The sequence below is a fragment of the Capsicum annuum genome, chromosome 10 (genome assembly GCF_002878395.1).
Source record: "Capsicum annuum cultivar UCD-10X-F1 chromosome 10, UCD10Xv1.1, whole genome shotgun sequence".
Lineage (NCBI taxonomy): Eukaryota > Viridiplantae > Streptophyta > Magnoliopsida > Solanales > Solanaceae > Capsicum > Capsicum annuum.
In genome coordinates, this window is record NC_061120.1 from 1 (window position 1) to 17,107 (window position 17,107).

Below are 17,107 nucleotides of genomic sequence, written 5' to 3' on the forward strand. Positions count from 1 at the left end.
AGAGTCTGAGCGACATATTAGTAAGTCCATATAGTTATGTTGCTCGTCCTCTTGAGAAATGTTGTTGCACTCGCGTTAGTTCCTCCGAAATGTGTTACTTTTGGAGGATCTGACATGCGCCTAATGACATTTTTTAAGAGTCTGAGCGACATATTAGTAAGTCCATATTGTTATGTTGCTCATCCTCTTGAAAAATGTTGTTGCACGCATGTCAGATCCTCCAAAAGTAACAAAGAGTCTGAGCGACATATTAGCAAGTCCATATTGTTATGTTGCTCGTCCTCTAGAAAAATGTTGTTGCAGGCATGTTAGATCCTCCGAAGTGTTTTACTTTTGGAGGATCTGACATGCACCTAACGACATTTCTGAAGAGTCTGAGCGACATATTAGTAAGTCCATATAGTTATGTTGCTCGTACTCTTGAAAAATGTTGTTGTACCCATGTTAGATCCTCGAAATGTGTTACTTTTGGAGGATCTGACATGCGCCTAACGACATTTCTGAAGAGTCTGAGCAGTATAGTAATAATAAGTTCATATAGAGTTGATCGTTAATGGGGGATAGATACCTTTACGAATACATCTTCCAAGTTATCGATGAGTTTTTTCTGAGTCTTTGCTTTGCCCATCATCGCGGGCATCTCCTTTTTCAAGTGACTTATGATATATGCGTGTATCTTTGCAGCTCTAGCACGCTTTACGAATTCATTTATCTGTACACAACGAAACATGACTTTCATCCTCGTTTTAAAGTATATCAGAAGCAACAGTTTACAACAATAACTACGGCTCAGTCCCAAATAAGTTGGGGTCGGCTGTATCGTTTATACAACAACAACATACCCAGTGTAAGGGTATGGGGAGAGTAAAGCGTACGCAGTCCATACCACTACCTCAGAGAGGCTGTTTCTGATACACCCCCAAAATAACAGTATAATCAAACAAACGAAAAACATAAAAGCACACAACAAAAATGGGATTGTGAACTTACACGGCGATCACAAGCCTTTTTTGGTATGTTTTTCAGGTCTGTAAGTAGATCATCTTGTTCCTTTTCGAAAAGTTCTTTCCCTAAAGGCCCCGTGAGATCCTCGTCGATAGGTTTGTCATTAAATGATCTGTATAAACCCAAACATCCATAGACATAACTATGAAATGCACATGTATATTTAGACATTTGCAAACCTTATCTCCGCGCTAAAGCAAGGTCGTCTTAAAACACAAAGGTAGTAAGAAACGCGGTGTATCCAGTGGAGAAAATATGATGTCTGATAAGTTATGTTGCTTGGGTCCTATGTCGAATCCTCCAAATGTACTACTTTTGAAGGATCTGACACAAACCCATCAATATTTTTGAAGAGTCTCGAGCAACATGACTAGTAACTGGTAAAGTTATTGCCATGTAATTAGGAGGCCACGGGTTTAAGCCTTGGAAACAGCCTCTGGCAGATACACCCTTGTGGTAGGGCCCTTCCCTAGACCCTGCCCATAGCAGGAGCTTTAGTGCACCGGGCTGCCCTTTTTAGTCTCGAGCAACGTAGCTCATAAGGTGCAATGTGAAGTAAATGCAAATATAGATATCATACCCAATGTAGACACGCGAAACTTCCGGCGTATTCTGAACTTTACCCAACGACCACATCAACGCTCCATAGACCCTCATAAGCTGCAACGGGGACCAATTAAGAAAACAGATTTTACGTGGTCTAAAAGGAGGTCGCGAACATGAATGAACGAAAAATGTAAAATGTTTTACTTGTTGGGTATCGACTTGATCGGCCTTGTTCAATACCACCCGAATCTTATCATCGTGACCTTGAAGAGATGCAATCACAAGTTTGAATTCATCGCTAATATCAAGTTTGTGAGGATCAAACAATAGCAGAATGAGATCAGACTTAGCAGCAAACCAAGATGTCACCCCCGTAAATTCATAGCTCCTCTGCGTTCGTTGCTTTTCACCTGATAAAACTCCAGGCGTATCGACAAGTGTGATGTTCTCCAACAGCTTTTTCGACATGAGATAGAAGGAAAGCGTTCAGCGTTTTCTTTATTATATGGTATGAGTAACGAAGAGTAATACTCACAGGATGCGGCATTTGAGAACATTCAAACTTAGACAAAAACGCTGTGCCAAAAGATGTTAGCCCACTAAACGGCATATCTGCCTGAACGGCTATTGTGTTCCCCGGAATACTTCTTTCATCAGGTCCGTTCTGCATAATACACAGTTAGTTAAAGTCATCGATGAATCTTCAGTGTAACTTATGAGTTTACGTGAACCAGATAATATTTGTCCAAATGATGTATACATATTAACTTGAGGTCAATGTAGGAACTCATAAGTTCTGAATCCGCCTCTAGTTAAAGTGAACGATCGCCTAACAAATAATTTAGCACACCAACACCATGAAACAAATAACTTCATCTAAAGTAAGCGTATATTATTTTTCCGGGACAACTTCTAATAAAAAGGATTCGATCATAGTTAGTAAAGATCAGATGAGCGAAAGTACCATAACGACAACGAATCTGTCTGTTGTAGGCTCCGGTCCAATATGAGCACCTACAGACATAAAAGAACCACAACATGTATCAACAGAAACTCGTTAAATGCACGGATAAAAGCACATATACGATCTTTTTTGCTAACCTGGATAGCTAGTTCTGAGTAAATGCTTAATGAAGGTCGTTTTACCAGTCGAGTATTGACCTAAAAGCATCACCATTGGTTTGGCATCGAAATCACTATTTGCCTACCAACATAGCATAATAAAGAAGTTAGTTCCGATATCAATTAGAACGATAACATAGTTCAAAGCATAGCTAAACTGAAATGCTACACCTACCAACAACGGAGAGACAAAATCACTGTAGTGGTATGCAACTTCCAGTGGCTTTAGTTTCTTGACGTACAACTTCTTCAGTCCATCGATTATTGATGTGACATAGTTCGAAGGGATCTGAAGAGCAAATGAAAAGGATCGAGCATTATTTGAACATACCAATGGAATGTTATCGGATGTGTTTGGGATAATTTGGAGGACGGACATTCCCTTGCAGTAATTTCGACAGATAGTTTATGACATCAACGAACATGTGGAAAGAAGTTATCGCAAAATAATTATAATCTCTTGGAACTTATGCGGACTTAGCGCAAACTCTGCACGATGGAAGAAACTCATACTGGCAGTACCTCATGTTGGTACATTCCTATTTACTTAAAGCCAAATGTTCGTTAGGAGTGTTCTGGTCTTCTAGGGACTTGTATGCGGCCAAAAATGTCCAGAACTTCTAATGTTATAGAAACTTTTGAATTAACACGGATCGAACCTCACCTAGCACCGAAAGAGAAGGCCTTGTTCAGCAGGGTACGGCCGTGGACAGTGGAAAAATAGAATAAGATGGAGCCTACCTACTTGGTTCGGGCAAAGTAGATTGATCAAAGGAATCGAATCCAGGTAGTTCTTACGCCACTTTTGATGGTCTCGGAGATAGATGGAAAAGCATTAGATCGATGGCCGGGGTAAACTCTGGATCCCTGGGAACAGGTCTTTGAGAAGTAGATGGCTCGGCTCCACTGGGAGAAGTATATGCGGAGTTAGAGTCAGAGGGACTTGTACTTGGCTAACCGTTAGAGGGATGGTAAGTAGATTGTTCGATAGCTTATCCACGAAGATGGATCTTCTTCTGGTCGGCCACCATAGTACTATTGAGCAACATAGTTTGCGAGGATTCATATAGCTGACCTCAATAGTATTGCGTCGTAATAGTAGTAGTTGTATGTAAACGATAAAAGGCACTCACCTTCTTTGCAGATTTTGATGATGAAAACCAATTAGCTCGTGGAGATTGCGTAAGACTGCCTGCTTCTCAATTCAATTAGTAACGTAAACAAACAAAATAAAAATCTTATCGTATGTACTGAAGTAACATTACCGTTGCTGTCAGGTACCCATTTGGCGACACGCTTCTTCTTCTGTAGAACATGTTAAGTTAACAGTCGAGCAATGAACGGAATGAAAAAAGCGAAAGTGAATCTTTAGCATACTTACAGCTAGAAGTTTATCCAGACCTTCCATTGAAGGTACCTCCAAATTTTCGAAATCAACTGCATTGGATCGAAAATTTTCTGATTGTCAGGCCAATGCAAAGCATGACAAACAATCATCTAAGTTCTAGAATAACGGTCGTGTAAGAGCGAGAACCAGAGGCCTATGTTGCTCGGACTCTTCAAGAATGTCGACGGTTGTGTGTCGGAACCTCCAAATTAGTCTAATTTTGAAGGATCCGACACGAGTGCAACAACATTTTTGGAGAGTCCGAGCAACTTAGCCAGAGGCAAATCCAGGATTTAAGCTCGATGGATTTAACCCTAAGGGATTGTTTGGTCGGGAACAAGGATATCCGGTTATTGATGACACCAAGATTTTGGTATAAAATTTATTATTACTATTAAGTATATATTAACTTATAGCGTCATGTGTTGAGCTTAAATGGAGAAGTGAGGATTCATATAGCTGATTCCTACTTGTTTGGGACTGAGCAGTGGTGTCAGGGCTAGCTTGCGCGCACCTCGACTAAATCCATGGGATACCTGCCACCTCCCACCAGCAACAGGTACCAGGTTACTCCATCCACTAAGGCTAGAACCGATGGGAAGAAATCACCAAGCGTTTGCCGCCGGGAATTGAACCTGACACCTCGTGGTGCTCATCCCACTTCATTGAACCACTTCAGTAGTAGCAAACTAGCAGTTACGTGACAACTGATATTTTTAGCAGACTGTTCGGTTATAGTTGAAGCCACGGTACTTACCTTCGGCATTTGAGAAATCGCTTGCCACTGCACGGCCAGCTTGAGCCAAAGATACCAACTACATAGCGAAACGCAAAGAATGATCTGCCGTTTATAGGGAAGAAAGTTAACTACAAAAGGTGAAATAAGAGTCCACGAAAAGAGCTGATACCTGCATTGCTGTTATAAACTCTTTGAAACCGAGATATCCTTGCCGTTTGGAATCTGCAATTGCCCACACCTTAGGAAAAACGGAGAAAGTAAAACGATACATTAAAAGCAATTCATAAAACTGCAAGGAAATGTAGAACACACAAAATATAGCCATTAATCGACTGCATAAAAGGCGTTGTAATAGGACATCGGCTTCATAGTCGTAACAAAAATGGCGTGCTGTAACACTGTCTCAAGTAACTTAGAGATCAGCGTTAAGACAAACCTAAGAAGAATGTTTCCTGCAAGTCATATCGAGGCTTTCAAACGCATCCAAGCAATTGGTATCCTATTGTAAGATAGAAACCATAGGTTCGCAAAATTTCATTTTAGCAGGCGAAAGAGAGAAGAACTCATTTCGGCATGCAATATTGCTAGTGGCTATTTCCACGACTTGAACCCTCGACCTCCTGTCTGGTCTATTATGTCATACTTAGATGCTGGAAGTGATAATATGACATGCACATGACTAATTATGATCCAACGGAAAAGAAACTTGTTAAGAGGAAGACAAAAGCCAATAGCAAGTAGTTCCGAGACAGCATTCAGTTATGGGAACGAAAACCATGAGCTATTGCCTCTACGAAAAGAACAGTGAACCAGTTCAACGACAGACTATACAACACGACAACCAACTAGTTAAGGTCATAAAAATTTAGAACACATAAAAAAATAACCTAAACGATACCTTGAGGAAGTGGCCGAGCCAGAACTTTGAACAAGGGGTTATTTAAAACCTAAAGCAAACTTTGAACCCCCTTTTCCGCTAGCGCAGAATCTTCATTTATGTCAAGAGGATGCAACAACTTGTATAAGTGCAGTACAAGTTTCTAATGGCTTCGTCCCCGCCTTGAAGAAAATGAGCGAGCACACATACATATGATATGGATATTCATACATATATCTCGACGTTGCAAAAGATATGAGATAACCACCCTAATATGGAGTTACAGAATCATAGAAATGGAACGATTTAACAGTACTAAAAACACTACAAAGAAACACCGAAGAAATGAAGGGCTCGTTTGTAAAGAAGTAAACACAGAAAAAAGAACCTGCTTGAGATCTTCACGAGGCAAGTTCGACATTGCAAGGAAGCTGGTGGCATCCTTTCCGATGAGACGTCCATCTCCATCTGTGATACCATTAAGTTCAACAAACGTTAAACTTAAACGCGTGATTTCAAAGTTACAAAACTCTTGAAAGTCTAACCGTTCAAATTTAAATTACGGATTCATCTCCACGTGCACATATTTTAAACAAGAATGACAATGAGACAGAGAGCGCAGAGAACAAACCCGAATCAGCAGAACTAAACCATTCTTGATAAATCTTCTCGTTTCTTTTGGAGCAGCGATTGATCGGAGAAGTATCAAACTCCATTCTTCACAGAAGCCAAAGTTGTTTCTTCTGTTTTTTTGAAAATCTAGCAGCTTCTTCTTTTGTTAGAACTCGCCCGCTATATCTTTCATTTTCTTTTGTTCTACCATAGTCAAAAACATGATGAAGTTAAACAAAGCTATCATCGATCACATAATGAAATGAGATTAACTAATACACACAGATTATCAAAAGAAATGTATACATTGTTAGGTTCTTTATGGTATAAGAGTTCTTTATGATAACTCTAAATAAGAACATGGTATCACAACAAGTAAATGTCTTGTGTAAGTCTCACCATTATTCATTTAAAGAAAAAACGTGTATCGAAAACAACCTCTCTACCCTACAAAAGTAGGGGTAAGGTGAGAGTACTACCCTCCCTAGTAGTGGCGGGGACCCGGGATTTAAGGGTCGTGGGTGCTCGGGAGGTTCAAACACACATATTAACACTCAAAGCTTTAAGGTTCCGCCCGGAAATCAAAGCGTCCATCTATCTTCTTGGTTTCATGGGTGCTTTTTTCCATCTTATATCAATTTTTATACATTTCTTATATAATTATATCTATTCTTTCTACCCTCTCCACTACAGTGGTGGACCTAAGATTTAAGGTCGTGGGTGCTCGGGAGGTTCAAACACACATATTAACACTCAAAGCTTTAAGGTTCCACCCGAAAATCAAAGCGTCCAGCTATCTTCTTGGTTTCATAGGTGTTTTTTTTCCACCTTATACCAATTTTTATACATTTCTAATAAAATTATACCTATTCTGCATCGAGTTTAACGGGTTCCGGAGCACCACATTTTTGAACCTAGGTTCGCCCCTGCTCCCCGGACCTCACTCGTGGGATTACAATGCATATGTTGTTGTTGTTGAAATCATGCATGCATTTTGTGCTAGGATGAATGAAATTCGTCCACCCTTCACCTACAAATCCTAACGGGAAATCTTAGTAGCTCAGTTAGTTGGTTACCCAATTCCCCACTTTGTAATCCAATTTAGACATGAATTAAAATAATTTAGCAAATATCAAATCCTAAACATAATTTGTTTCCAACAATTTTTGAAATATAATCAACAAAAAATGCGAAGAGACCACGATTCTTCGCATTTAGCTGTCCGCAGATAATATTATAACAATTTTAGAAAATGTATACATAAAATACTTCTTTTACGAAGAGAGCACGATTTCACATGACTCGTATTTTTAGCGTTCCGACAACAACATTTCCAATATACCTTACCTTATAAAAATAAAGAAACTGTTTCTCATAGACCCTCGAATCAAAATTAATCGAGCTTATGAATTTGGAACATATATGATTAAATAAAAAAAGATACCATGCACACAATGGATTAAATAAACTTACAAGGATGAAGCCTTTATGTTTCAAAATATTATCCCTCCCGGACTAGAACTTCTTGTTTCCGAAGGCGACTCTATCAAATTTGATCAACCATTAACGAAAAATCCTAATGTAAGCGAATTTGGTCAAAATAATGGGCTTATTTTTCTCTAATTTGTTTTCTCCTCTCCCATTGTGTATAATTTATTTATTTTTCTTGTTGTGTGTATCAAATTTATGAAATCAAGGAGAGGAAAAACACAGAGTTTATAAATTAGAAGCCTATAATGAAGATTATGAAAAAAAAAAAAAAAAAAAAAAAAAGAGAAATGAATGAAGAAGGCGAAAAAAAAGGAGGGAAATTAAATATAAAAATATAAAATATATTTTAAAAAAAAAAAAAATAGGAAAAGGAAAAAAAAAAAGAGTTTACTGTCCATGTATATTATTTAAATTATTTTGAGACTACCAAGAGTCTATTCGAAACAACTTTTGTACTTGGTACAAAATAAGGGTAAAGTTTGCATGCATGCGCACCACCCTCCTTAATTGCGACTTGTAGGATTAAATCTGGGTACGTTGTTGTTATTATCAGGGGCGGCTTGTTATGGAAAGAAATTAGGTGGTCGCCTGCGGCCTCCGATTTTGGGAGGCCCCATTTTTCTAGCACTTATTACACTGATAGTGTAAAAAAGAAATTATAAAAAGTTTTTTTAAGATAGTGAATAGCTAAAAGATAGGATTTGATAAAAAATAATAAAACTTAAAAATAGGAGTTTGTTGTTATTATAACTTTTAACTGATAAGTATTTAATATTGAGTTAAATTCTTCTTTTTACATTTCCAATAAAAGAAAACGTTTCCTTTCTCAAGTTTTCTTTCCTTTTACTCTTTTAAATTACCCTTTTCTTTTTACCCACTTTTTCCATATTTTTCTCTTTCTCAATTCTCACATACTCGCTGTCTCTCTTTCCAGCTTTACTCTATTCTTCTTTATTGTCTATTTCAAGTTCAAAAACTTAAAGAATTCATATCAAAATTTAAAAATTATTGATAATATAATTACATTATTGTTAATTTCTCTTCGAAGTGAACACAAATCATATTTCAAATTTGAAAAAATCATTTTGAAGAAGCTAAACGATAGTTGGGATCATTGATCAACTCTTCATATTTCTTGAACCGGGTAATATCATTCTAACTTTTTATATTATTATTGTATTTTATATTTTGATATTTATTTAATTTAATAGTACGGATTGTTTTGTACTAGTTGTTAGAATTTAATATGTCAATTAGAAAACATGAATCCGGTTATTCAAAAGGCATCCGATTTAATTTTCGCCTTAGGTCACCAATGTGCTTGAGCCGCGCCTGGTTATTATACAGTAAAATAAATGTGGTAAATTTTGGGATTTTTGTTCTATATTGTGTACACTAGACCAGGTTATGCGGACGCTTCACTTTCAATGTCTCATCCATGACACATTCTCCAAAAATATAATACTTTTGAAGAACTCGACACTCACCCGCCGCTGACATGGCACATTCTCCAACATACACTAATATGGGGATGTTTGTTCTATATATGTACACTAGACCATGTTACGCCGACTATTCACTTTCGATGCCGCATTCATGACACATTCTCCAAAAATAAACTACTTTTGAAGAACTCGACACTCACCCGCTGACATGACCCGTTCTCCAAAATACCCTAATTTTGGGATGTTTGTTATGTATATGTACACTAGATCATGTTACACTGACTCTTGACTTTTGACGTCGCGTCCACATTCACTAAAAATACACTGCTTTTGAAGAACTCGACACTCGTTCACTAACATGACACAGTCTCCAAAATACACTAATTTTGAAATGTTTGTTCTATTCTATATATATATATATTAGACCATGTTACGCGGACTCTTCACTTTCGATGCCGCATCCATGACACATTCTCCAAAAATACACTACTTCTGAAGACGACACTCACCCGCTGACATGATACGTTCTCCAAAATAAAATACACTAATTTTGGGATGTTTGTTCTATATATGTACACTAGACCATGTTACGCGGAATTTTCACTTTCGATGTCACATCCATGACACATTCTTCAAAAATACACTACTTCTGAAGAACTCGACACTCACCCACTGACATGACACATTCTCCGAAATACACTAATTTTGAGATGTTCGTTATATGCACACTAGACCATGCATGCATGTTACGCGGACTCTTCCCCTTCGATGTCGCATCCATGACACGTTCTCCAAAAATACACTCCTTTTGAAGAACTCGACACTCACCCGCCGACATTTTTGAAGACTTCGAGCAACATAGTCCAAAAGGATTCTTTTTTCTGTTGTCACCATTCATCTTAATGGAAATAAGTCACGGACTAGAATTAAATTTTAAATCATGTTTACATACACCCCTTGTTTGTTGTTTGCTTATATATATGTTTTGTTATATTTGTTAGCTGTCTTGAGGCAGGGGTCTATCGGAAACAACCTCTCTACTTCAGCTGAGGTACTGCTATGGATTGCGTACACTCTACCATCCCCAGACCCCACTTTTTGGGAATACACTGGGTTTGTTGTTGTTGTTGATGTTTACATACACAAAAGCCTGAAAAAACATGACATAACAAGATATTTCCTCAAAATAACTCTTAAAGTGAAATTGGTATCAGAACTACAACTCATCCTGATAAGTGATAGGTTATTTAGCAAGCAAAAACTAAATAATAGGAAGAATATGGCATCAGAAATGATACAAAAGTTGAATCATTGAATAGATCGATATGCACGCTCGCCGTCTAAGAAGGGGTTCGGACTTATGAACAGAGAACAACACAACAAAATGATGACAACGAAGAAGAATGAACAGGAGGATAGCACCGGAGGAAATGGCTTGTGTGTATGTTGCTCAGACTCTTCAAAAATATCACCAAGTGGGAGCCGGATTCTTCAAAAGTAGTGCATATTTGGAAGATCTGACACGGGTACGATAACATTTTGGAGAATCCGAGCAACGTAATGTGCAGCTAATGATTCAAGAAATGCCAATGGTTTTCCCAAGCAACCATAGCACCAGTGACAATTCTATACCAAATATGGTGTGAATAGAACTTCTATCCAGCATGAATCCATAAATTGTTACTCCAGCTCTGTTGTTCTCGAAATACGTCACTGCAAACACGCGTGTCAAGATAAAGTACCATTAGAGCCAAGATTTTCATTAAAGGGGTTCAAAATATAAAGAAGTAAACACACGAAAAAATCCAAAGGGATTCAACATCTACTATATATACAAAGAAATAATTTTGACTTGTTGGCATGGACGGAGTTAGGGGGCGTAAGGGGTTCATCTAACATCCTTCACCGGAAAATTACACTGTATATACAATATCATAATTAATTTTGACAATCCCCTTGGATTCTACGTGTAGTGAAAATTTTAGCTCCATCACCGATTGTCAGTGCATAGAAGTTAAAACTGATGGTAATATTTAGTACTCGTTCTCGAGGGAAGAAACACGAAAATAGTTTTAACCAGCATACCGTACGGTCCATACCTAGTGCCTGTCTTTTCTGGAATGATATTGTGCTATACGCATATGCAGGGACGAATTTCGTATTGTCCAACTCGTCTTCTTCATCTCCGACATCATCAGCATCGGATGATCCTTCGGAACATGCAGGAAAAACTTGGTCAGAGATCGCTCGAGTAATTGGAGTCTCAGCCTCAGTCGAATCAAATGAGTCTATCGTTGCACATACGTGCCACTTGGCTGCAAGGCACGTCACAGACTGAGCCTTGTGTGTAATTCTGGTCGCGCTTCGCAGCAGTATCATGAGCCCGGCAAGAAGGCTGACAGAGCAAAGCTGCACATCGAAACAACCTTCTTAATCGCGAGTAACAGCAACAAAATGACTATTCAGGATGAGAATCGACTAGAAGAACAAGGGGAATGGAGTTGAATTGCCAAACTACGGGTCAATCATCTACGATAAGAATCATAATCGGTACTCTAAAACGAATTTTAAGAAAGAAAGACGAACTGTAACCACAATCATGAAGTGTCCTTAGAACGCTAAAAGAGCATGTCATTACAGTAAAATGAATAGTTCAAAGTTAAAGACGTACCAAATATAGAAACGTGTAGTTCTTTTTGGAACATATCAAAAAAACGAAAGAGTGTCATATAAAATGGAACGGAGGAAGTGATTGATTTGGTTTATATGCTCCGTTACCAGATATACTTAGACAGTGAAAAACAGCATTCAGTACCAAAAGTTCACTGATAAAATTGTGATCAATGATATCTAGTACAAGATTCATGTGTTTGTGCTACATTCTCATTCATCGACAGTCACATTTTTACGATGTGTTTGCTCTAAATGATTAGAAATGCGGATGAGTACTTCCACATATCATCTCGGTGCTTGTCTAAGAAATGAGCAGCCCGGTCCACTAAGCTCCCACTATGCGCAAGGTCCGGCGAAGGACCGGACCACAAGGGTCTAATGTACGCAGCCTCCTTGCATCTCGATGCTACTCTCTAGTCAAATAGAAATTCTCAAACTATTTCTGTCGAGTATACGAAACAATGAGAAATAAGAATGTTTATGGTTTATAAGGCATACCGCGAGTTCACCACTTTTGTAGATGTGAAGATCTGCAGTTGAGCGTGTGGTCATGAGAAGGGACGCGAATTGGCTTGCTGTAACGAACATCAATGCCCACAAGATAAAAGACCGGTACCTATGGCTAATGATCCTCAAATGCCTTCTTATCCTAAGGTGCTCTCTCAACACCGATTCAACGTCAGAATCTACATGAAAGACCTGAGCAAAGTCTTGTAATCGGAGAATTTGGAGATAACATATCAACCGGAAAAGTATACAGACTAGGAAGAACACGACCGTCCTGTAAAGCCAAGAACTCAGCTCTAGAATGCACGCAACAGTGTCACTCACAACAACGTTGCCTAAGAAGGGGATTCGGGTACCACCTGCGCTGTACCACCAAATCTTGTACGCGCATTCAACAGCGAAACACGGCAGGACAAATATGAATAGGATCTTTAGTGAGCTCTGCATATTGACAAGAAGATTTATTATTACATCAAAGTTGATCAACATAATTGTATAAATATATTTGTTTAGTATATGTGCATAAAACTTAAACTCGAGAAAGAAATAGTACTCCCTCCGCTCACTTTTGCTTGTCGTGTTTCGCTTTTCTAGAGTCAAATTATACGGACTTTGACAAATATTCTGAGATATATCTTTCGTATAGTTTTTGAATAGCTGAGTTTCAAATTTAAAATATTGAGTTAATCTTCTTCAATTTAGCTCCGAAACTTAATTAAACCGACTCTCGTGAAGCAAAACGTGACAAGTAAAAGCGAATGGAGGGAGTACTCCCTTTGTTCCAATGTGTTTTCTTTGATTCAGAGTATGAGACTCAAACTAACTAATGTCTACATAAAAAGTACTATATGTCACAATAGTTAACAATCAAGAACGGAGCCACCTTTCATCCAGGGGGTTCCTTATTCAATTTAGCTTCGAAACTTAATTAAATTGACTCTCGTGAAGCAAAACGTGACAAGTAAAAGTGAATGAAGGGAGTATTCCCTTTATTTCAATCTGTTTGTTTGATTCAAAGTATGAGACTCAAACTAACTAATGTCTACATAAAAAGTACTATAAGTCATAATAGTTAACAATCGAGGGCGGGAGCCACCTTGCATCCAGGGGGTTCCTTCGACGGAAAATTATACTATTTTTATACTATTTTTACATGGTTAAAAATATTTTTTTTATGTATATGTAGTAGATGTTGAACCCCTTCGGCTAGTTCGTATGTTTACTTCTGAACCCCCTCGATAAAAACCCTGGCTCCGCCATTGTTAACAATTTCAAAGTATTTAAAAAGTACTTCTTGAAAAGATTACGATCAATAGTAACTAAGACGAACAAATTGAAACGGAGATACTTACATTGAGTTGTTCAGTGTATCCCTTTCTGACAGTTTCACTCTCATCACAAAGCTTATCAAGGAACAAAAACCTCCTGAGCCCATATTTCTTAACAAACCTTGAAAGACAAACAAATGACAAAGCAGCAACACAGCTAAGTGATAGCTGCACAATGTCGTCATATGGACGACTATGTGCAGCGTCATTGTAACTGTCCCTTGCCAGTAAAAAATGCGAAAGGCAAGGGACGATTACAGCCAGCACTACAAAAACAAACCACGAGAGACAGGCCGAAAATGTGTCGGATTGATCAACACACATCCATTTCAACCATGTTCTGAAACTACGTAATTCGTCGTAGGCATTTGATACTGTTCTCTCTATTGCCTTGTTTTTGTTCAGTAAACTTTCCTTCTTCATGTCACACATTTGTGCAGAGTTTTTTTTGGAACTATATTCTCTGTTATGGACAAAGAATTCAAACAAAAATATTAGAGTATTACATATGTAAATAGTGGTCGAGCCAGAATTTTCATTAACGTAACAATTCAAACAAAAATATTAGTGTCACACATGTCAATAGTGGCCGAGCTAGAATTTTCACTAACGCAAGAATTCAAACAAAGATATTAGAGTGTCACACATGTCAATAGTGGTCGAGCCAGAATTTTTATTAACGCAAGAATTCAAACAAAGATATTAGAGTGTCACACATGTCAATAGTGGCCGAGCTAGAATTTTCACTAACGTAAGAACTCAAACAAAAATATTAGAGTGTCACACATGTAACGCAAGAATTCAAACAAAGATATTAGAGTGTCACATATGTCAATAGTGGCCGAGCTAGAATTTTCACTAACGTAAGAACTCAAACAAAAATATTAGAGTGTCACACATGTCAATAGTGGTCGAGCCAGAATTTTCAAATTTATAAAGGCATAATACATAGATATGCCCTTTAACTTGACCTCAAATTATATCTATAACCTCCAACTTTGGTTGTGCACAAGTAGACACTTACACTTGTATAAACTCGAACAAGTAGACGCACACGTCCTATGTGGCATAATACACGTAGGATGCCATGTACGACAACAATCACTGATTATGTATTATGTAGGACGCCACATAGGAGATACGAATAGAGTAAAATATGATGTATTCGTAATGTTTGTATCAATTATGCTTGTATTTGTTATACATTGTTTGAGTTAGTGCATCAAAAATAACATGAAATGCATAATTTTAAGAGAAAAAAAAATATTTTTTTAATAAAAATGCCCTATATAAATATGACGAAAAGAATTGTTGAAAAGATTTTGAGAATACAATTATTACTTTAATCATATTAATGCATTGCATTACTAATACCAATACCAGTTCATGCATTAGTAATACACTCATTAATACAAATAGATCGAGTGTATAACTAATGGGAGCTAGTAATTAAAATAACTTGTTGATGGAAAAAGCTACTCGATATATGTGGGGGTAATGAAATACGTTAGATGTATAAAATTAAGTGTTTGACAAGTATCTCATAAAATTAATGACGTGACCATGATTATTAAAAATTAGAGTAATCATACCTGAGTATATGCGGAGTTTGAGAAAGAACCGAACCACAATGTTTTTGAATTCGTTTGACGTTTGCACTAAAATATTAGTTATGTCAAATAAATTAAATGATTTTGTGATGGAAACTAGTGGACATAAAGAGGTTGAAGTCAAAAATGGTAGAAAAAGCAAATGGTTGATTTATGTGTGGGGAAAGAATTAAGTGTTTAGAAAGTAATTAGATGGGGTTTTTTTTTTTTTGACAAAAGAAGAATAAAGGGGAGAATTATACAAGACAATGTGTATACTTATCATTTTATTATGGAAAGTTGGTAATATGTATAATGGGTCTAGATTCTTCTAATCAAAAAATAAGATTTACTTGTTAATTAGTTTGCTATAAGATTAGTTGTATTGTATTATTATTTTAGGAAAAAGATTTAATACAAGATTAGTTGTATCATGTACATTCACTTTGTTAAGTAATGGAATAATAATTGCTCTTAGTCTTAGTATATGACATAATTCGTCAATTGCTAATTAGCCATTTTTCGATTTTGTCTTTTAAAAAAGTGATTATTAGTATTATTATAAAATTTCAAAATTCATAAAGTGAAACTTCATAATAATGTATTGGAGTTTTCTGTAGTTCTTGAAATGGACATTTCTTGCACAAAATGATGAAATAATTGAAATTTTAAATGCCAATAGTGAAAATGATGTTCTAGATGCACAAACTGTATAATTTTTTTATTATTATCATAATTTTGTGTTGACTTAAGCTAGTAGATTTTTTTACTCTTGAGACGATTCGAATCGTCTAACTGTTGAATTCTCGTAACTAGTCAAAAAGGAACTACTACTTATGTAAATGACGGGCATCCGAAGCGGCCTTTTTTTCTTATCTTGAGATTGGGTGTACCGATTCTCCCACAAGCTATCTATTCGGGTCGATTGGCGCGTCTTCTCTTTTTCTATCTCTTCGTTCCCTGCTTGTGGGTGCCTTATCACAATTAATTTCACAGGATATCTACGGTCTTTCACCAACACAATATTTAGTAACCCTGTCCATTGATTTGATATAAGTAAATATCTTATACGAACAAATTCGCATACATTCATTGATTTGATATAAACATTTAGTGCAAATAAATTAAACTTGATTTGGATGAACCCCCAGACTATAAAGTGGCCCCGCCCTTGGACTTGAACATCACAATTAATTTCACATGATATCTACTTCAGAGCGTGAAAGTTTCGTCAGTACGGCGAAGCTTTAACGACCAAAATCAACTATGGCTGAGCTTCGATCCAGCTTCTTGTTACATGAATCATATATACTAACCAAGTTCGCACTCGCTCGAGAACACATACGTCCCGATGCTCTATTAGTAACTCTTTCCATTGATTTGATATAAGTAAATATCTTATACGAACAAATTAATTTACACGTATTTATTGATTTGATATAAATATCTTGTTATGATAAAATAGTTGATTCTCTCAATGATTTTGCTTTGCCAAGGAATCTTAGGCAAGACCTTGTGTCAACATACCTTAGCTAACCAAAGCTGTAAATTAGGCACTAAATTAAACATGATTTATTAGTTGTTGGTTTTGTCAACACATTATATATTATATGAATATGAAGTAATAAAAGAGACATTTTCCAAATCACAGACTTTAATATAAGATGACAAAAATGAGATGATATGCAAGTATCATGAGTAGTAACAGGTGTAACCAAGTTTATAGAGCAAATATAAGATTATGCATATTGCCAACCTGCCCCATTATTATCACCACATGTTATGT

General features: G+C 37.0%; 2 protein-coding genes across 2 annotated transcripts; both read right to left on the bottom strand.

The window, feature by feature from the left end:
• Positions 1 to 550: 550 nt before the first annotated feature.
• On the bottom strand, positions 551 to 8,062 carry LOC107844788 (EH domain-containing protein 1-like). The gene is made up of 16 exons (XM_016689134.2): positions 7,762 to 8,062; positions 6,308 to 6,492; positions 6,065 to 6,144; positions 4,969 to 5,037; positions 4,818 to 4,875; positions 4,055 to 4,110; positions 3,939 to 3,978; positions 3,807 to 3,865; positions 2,849 to 2,962; positions 2,653 to 2,755; positions 2,516 to 2,565; positions 2,087 to 2,215; positions 1,756 to 2,007; positions 1,586 to 1,665; positions 991 to 1,117; positions 551 to 712 (listed from the first exon to the last, which is right to left on the bottom strand). Exons 2-16 carry the CDS (start codon positions 6,390 to 6,392, stop codon positions 551 to 553), a joined length of 1,464 nt encoding a protein of 487 aa, XP_016544620.2. The 5' UTR covers positions 6,393 to 6,492; positions 7,762 to 8,062.
• A 2,338-nt stretch (positions 8,063 to 10,400) lies between these two features.
• On the bottom strand, positions 10,401 to 15,553 carry LOC107844836. The gene is made up of 5 exons (XM_047397866.1): positions 15,325 to 15,553; positions 13,757 to 14,195; positions 12,396 to 12,845; positions 11,324 to 11,633; positions 10,401 to 10,937 (listed from the first exon to the last, which is right to left on the bottom strand). Exons 2-5 carry the CDS (start codon positions 14,162 to 14,164, stop codon positions 10,801 to 10,803), a joined length of 1,305 nt encoding a protein of 434 aa, XP_047253822.1. The 5' UTR covers positions 14,165 to 14,195; positions 15,325 to 15,553; the 3' UTR covers positions 10,401 to 10,800.
• Between the last annotated feature and the right edge of the window lie 1,554 nt (positions 15,554 to 17,107).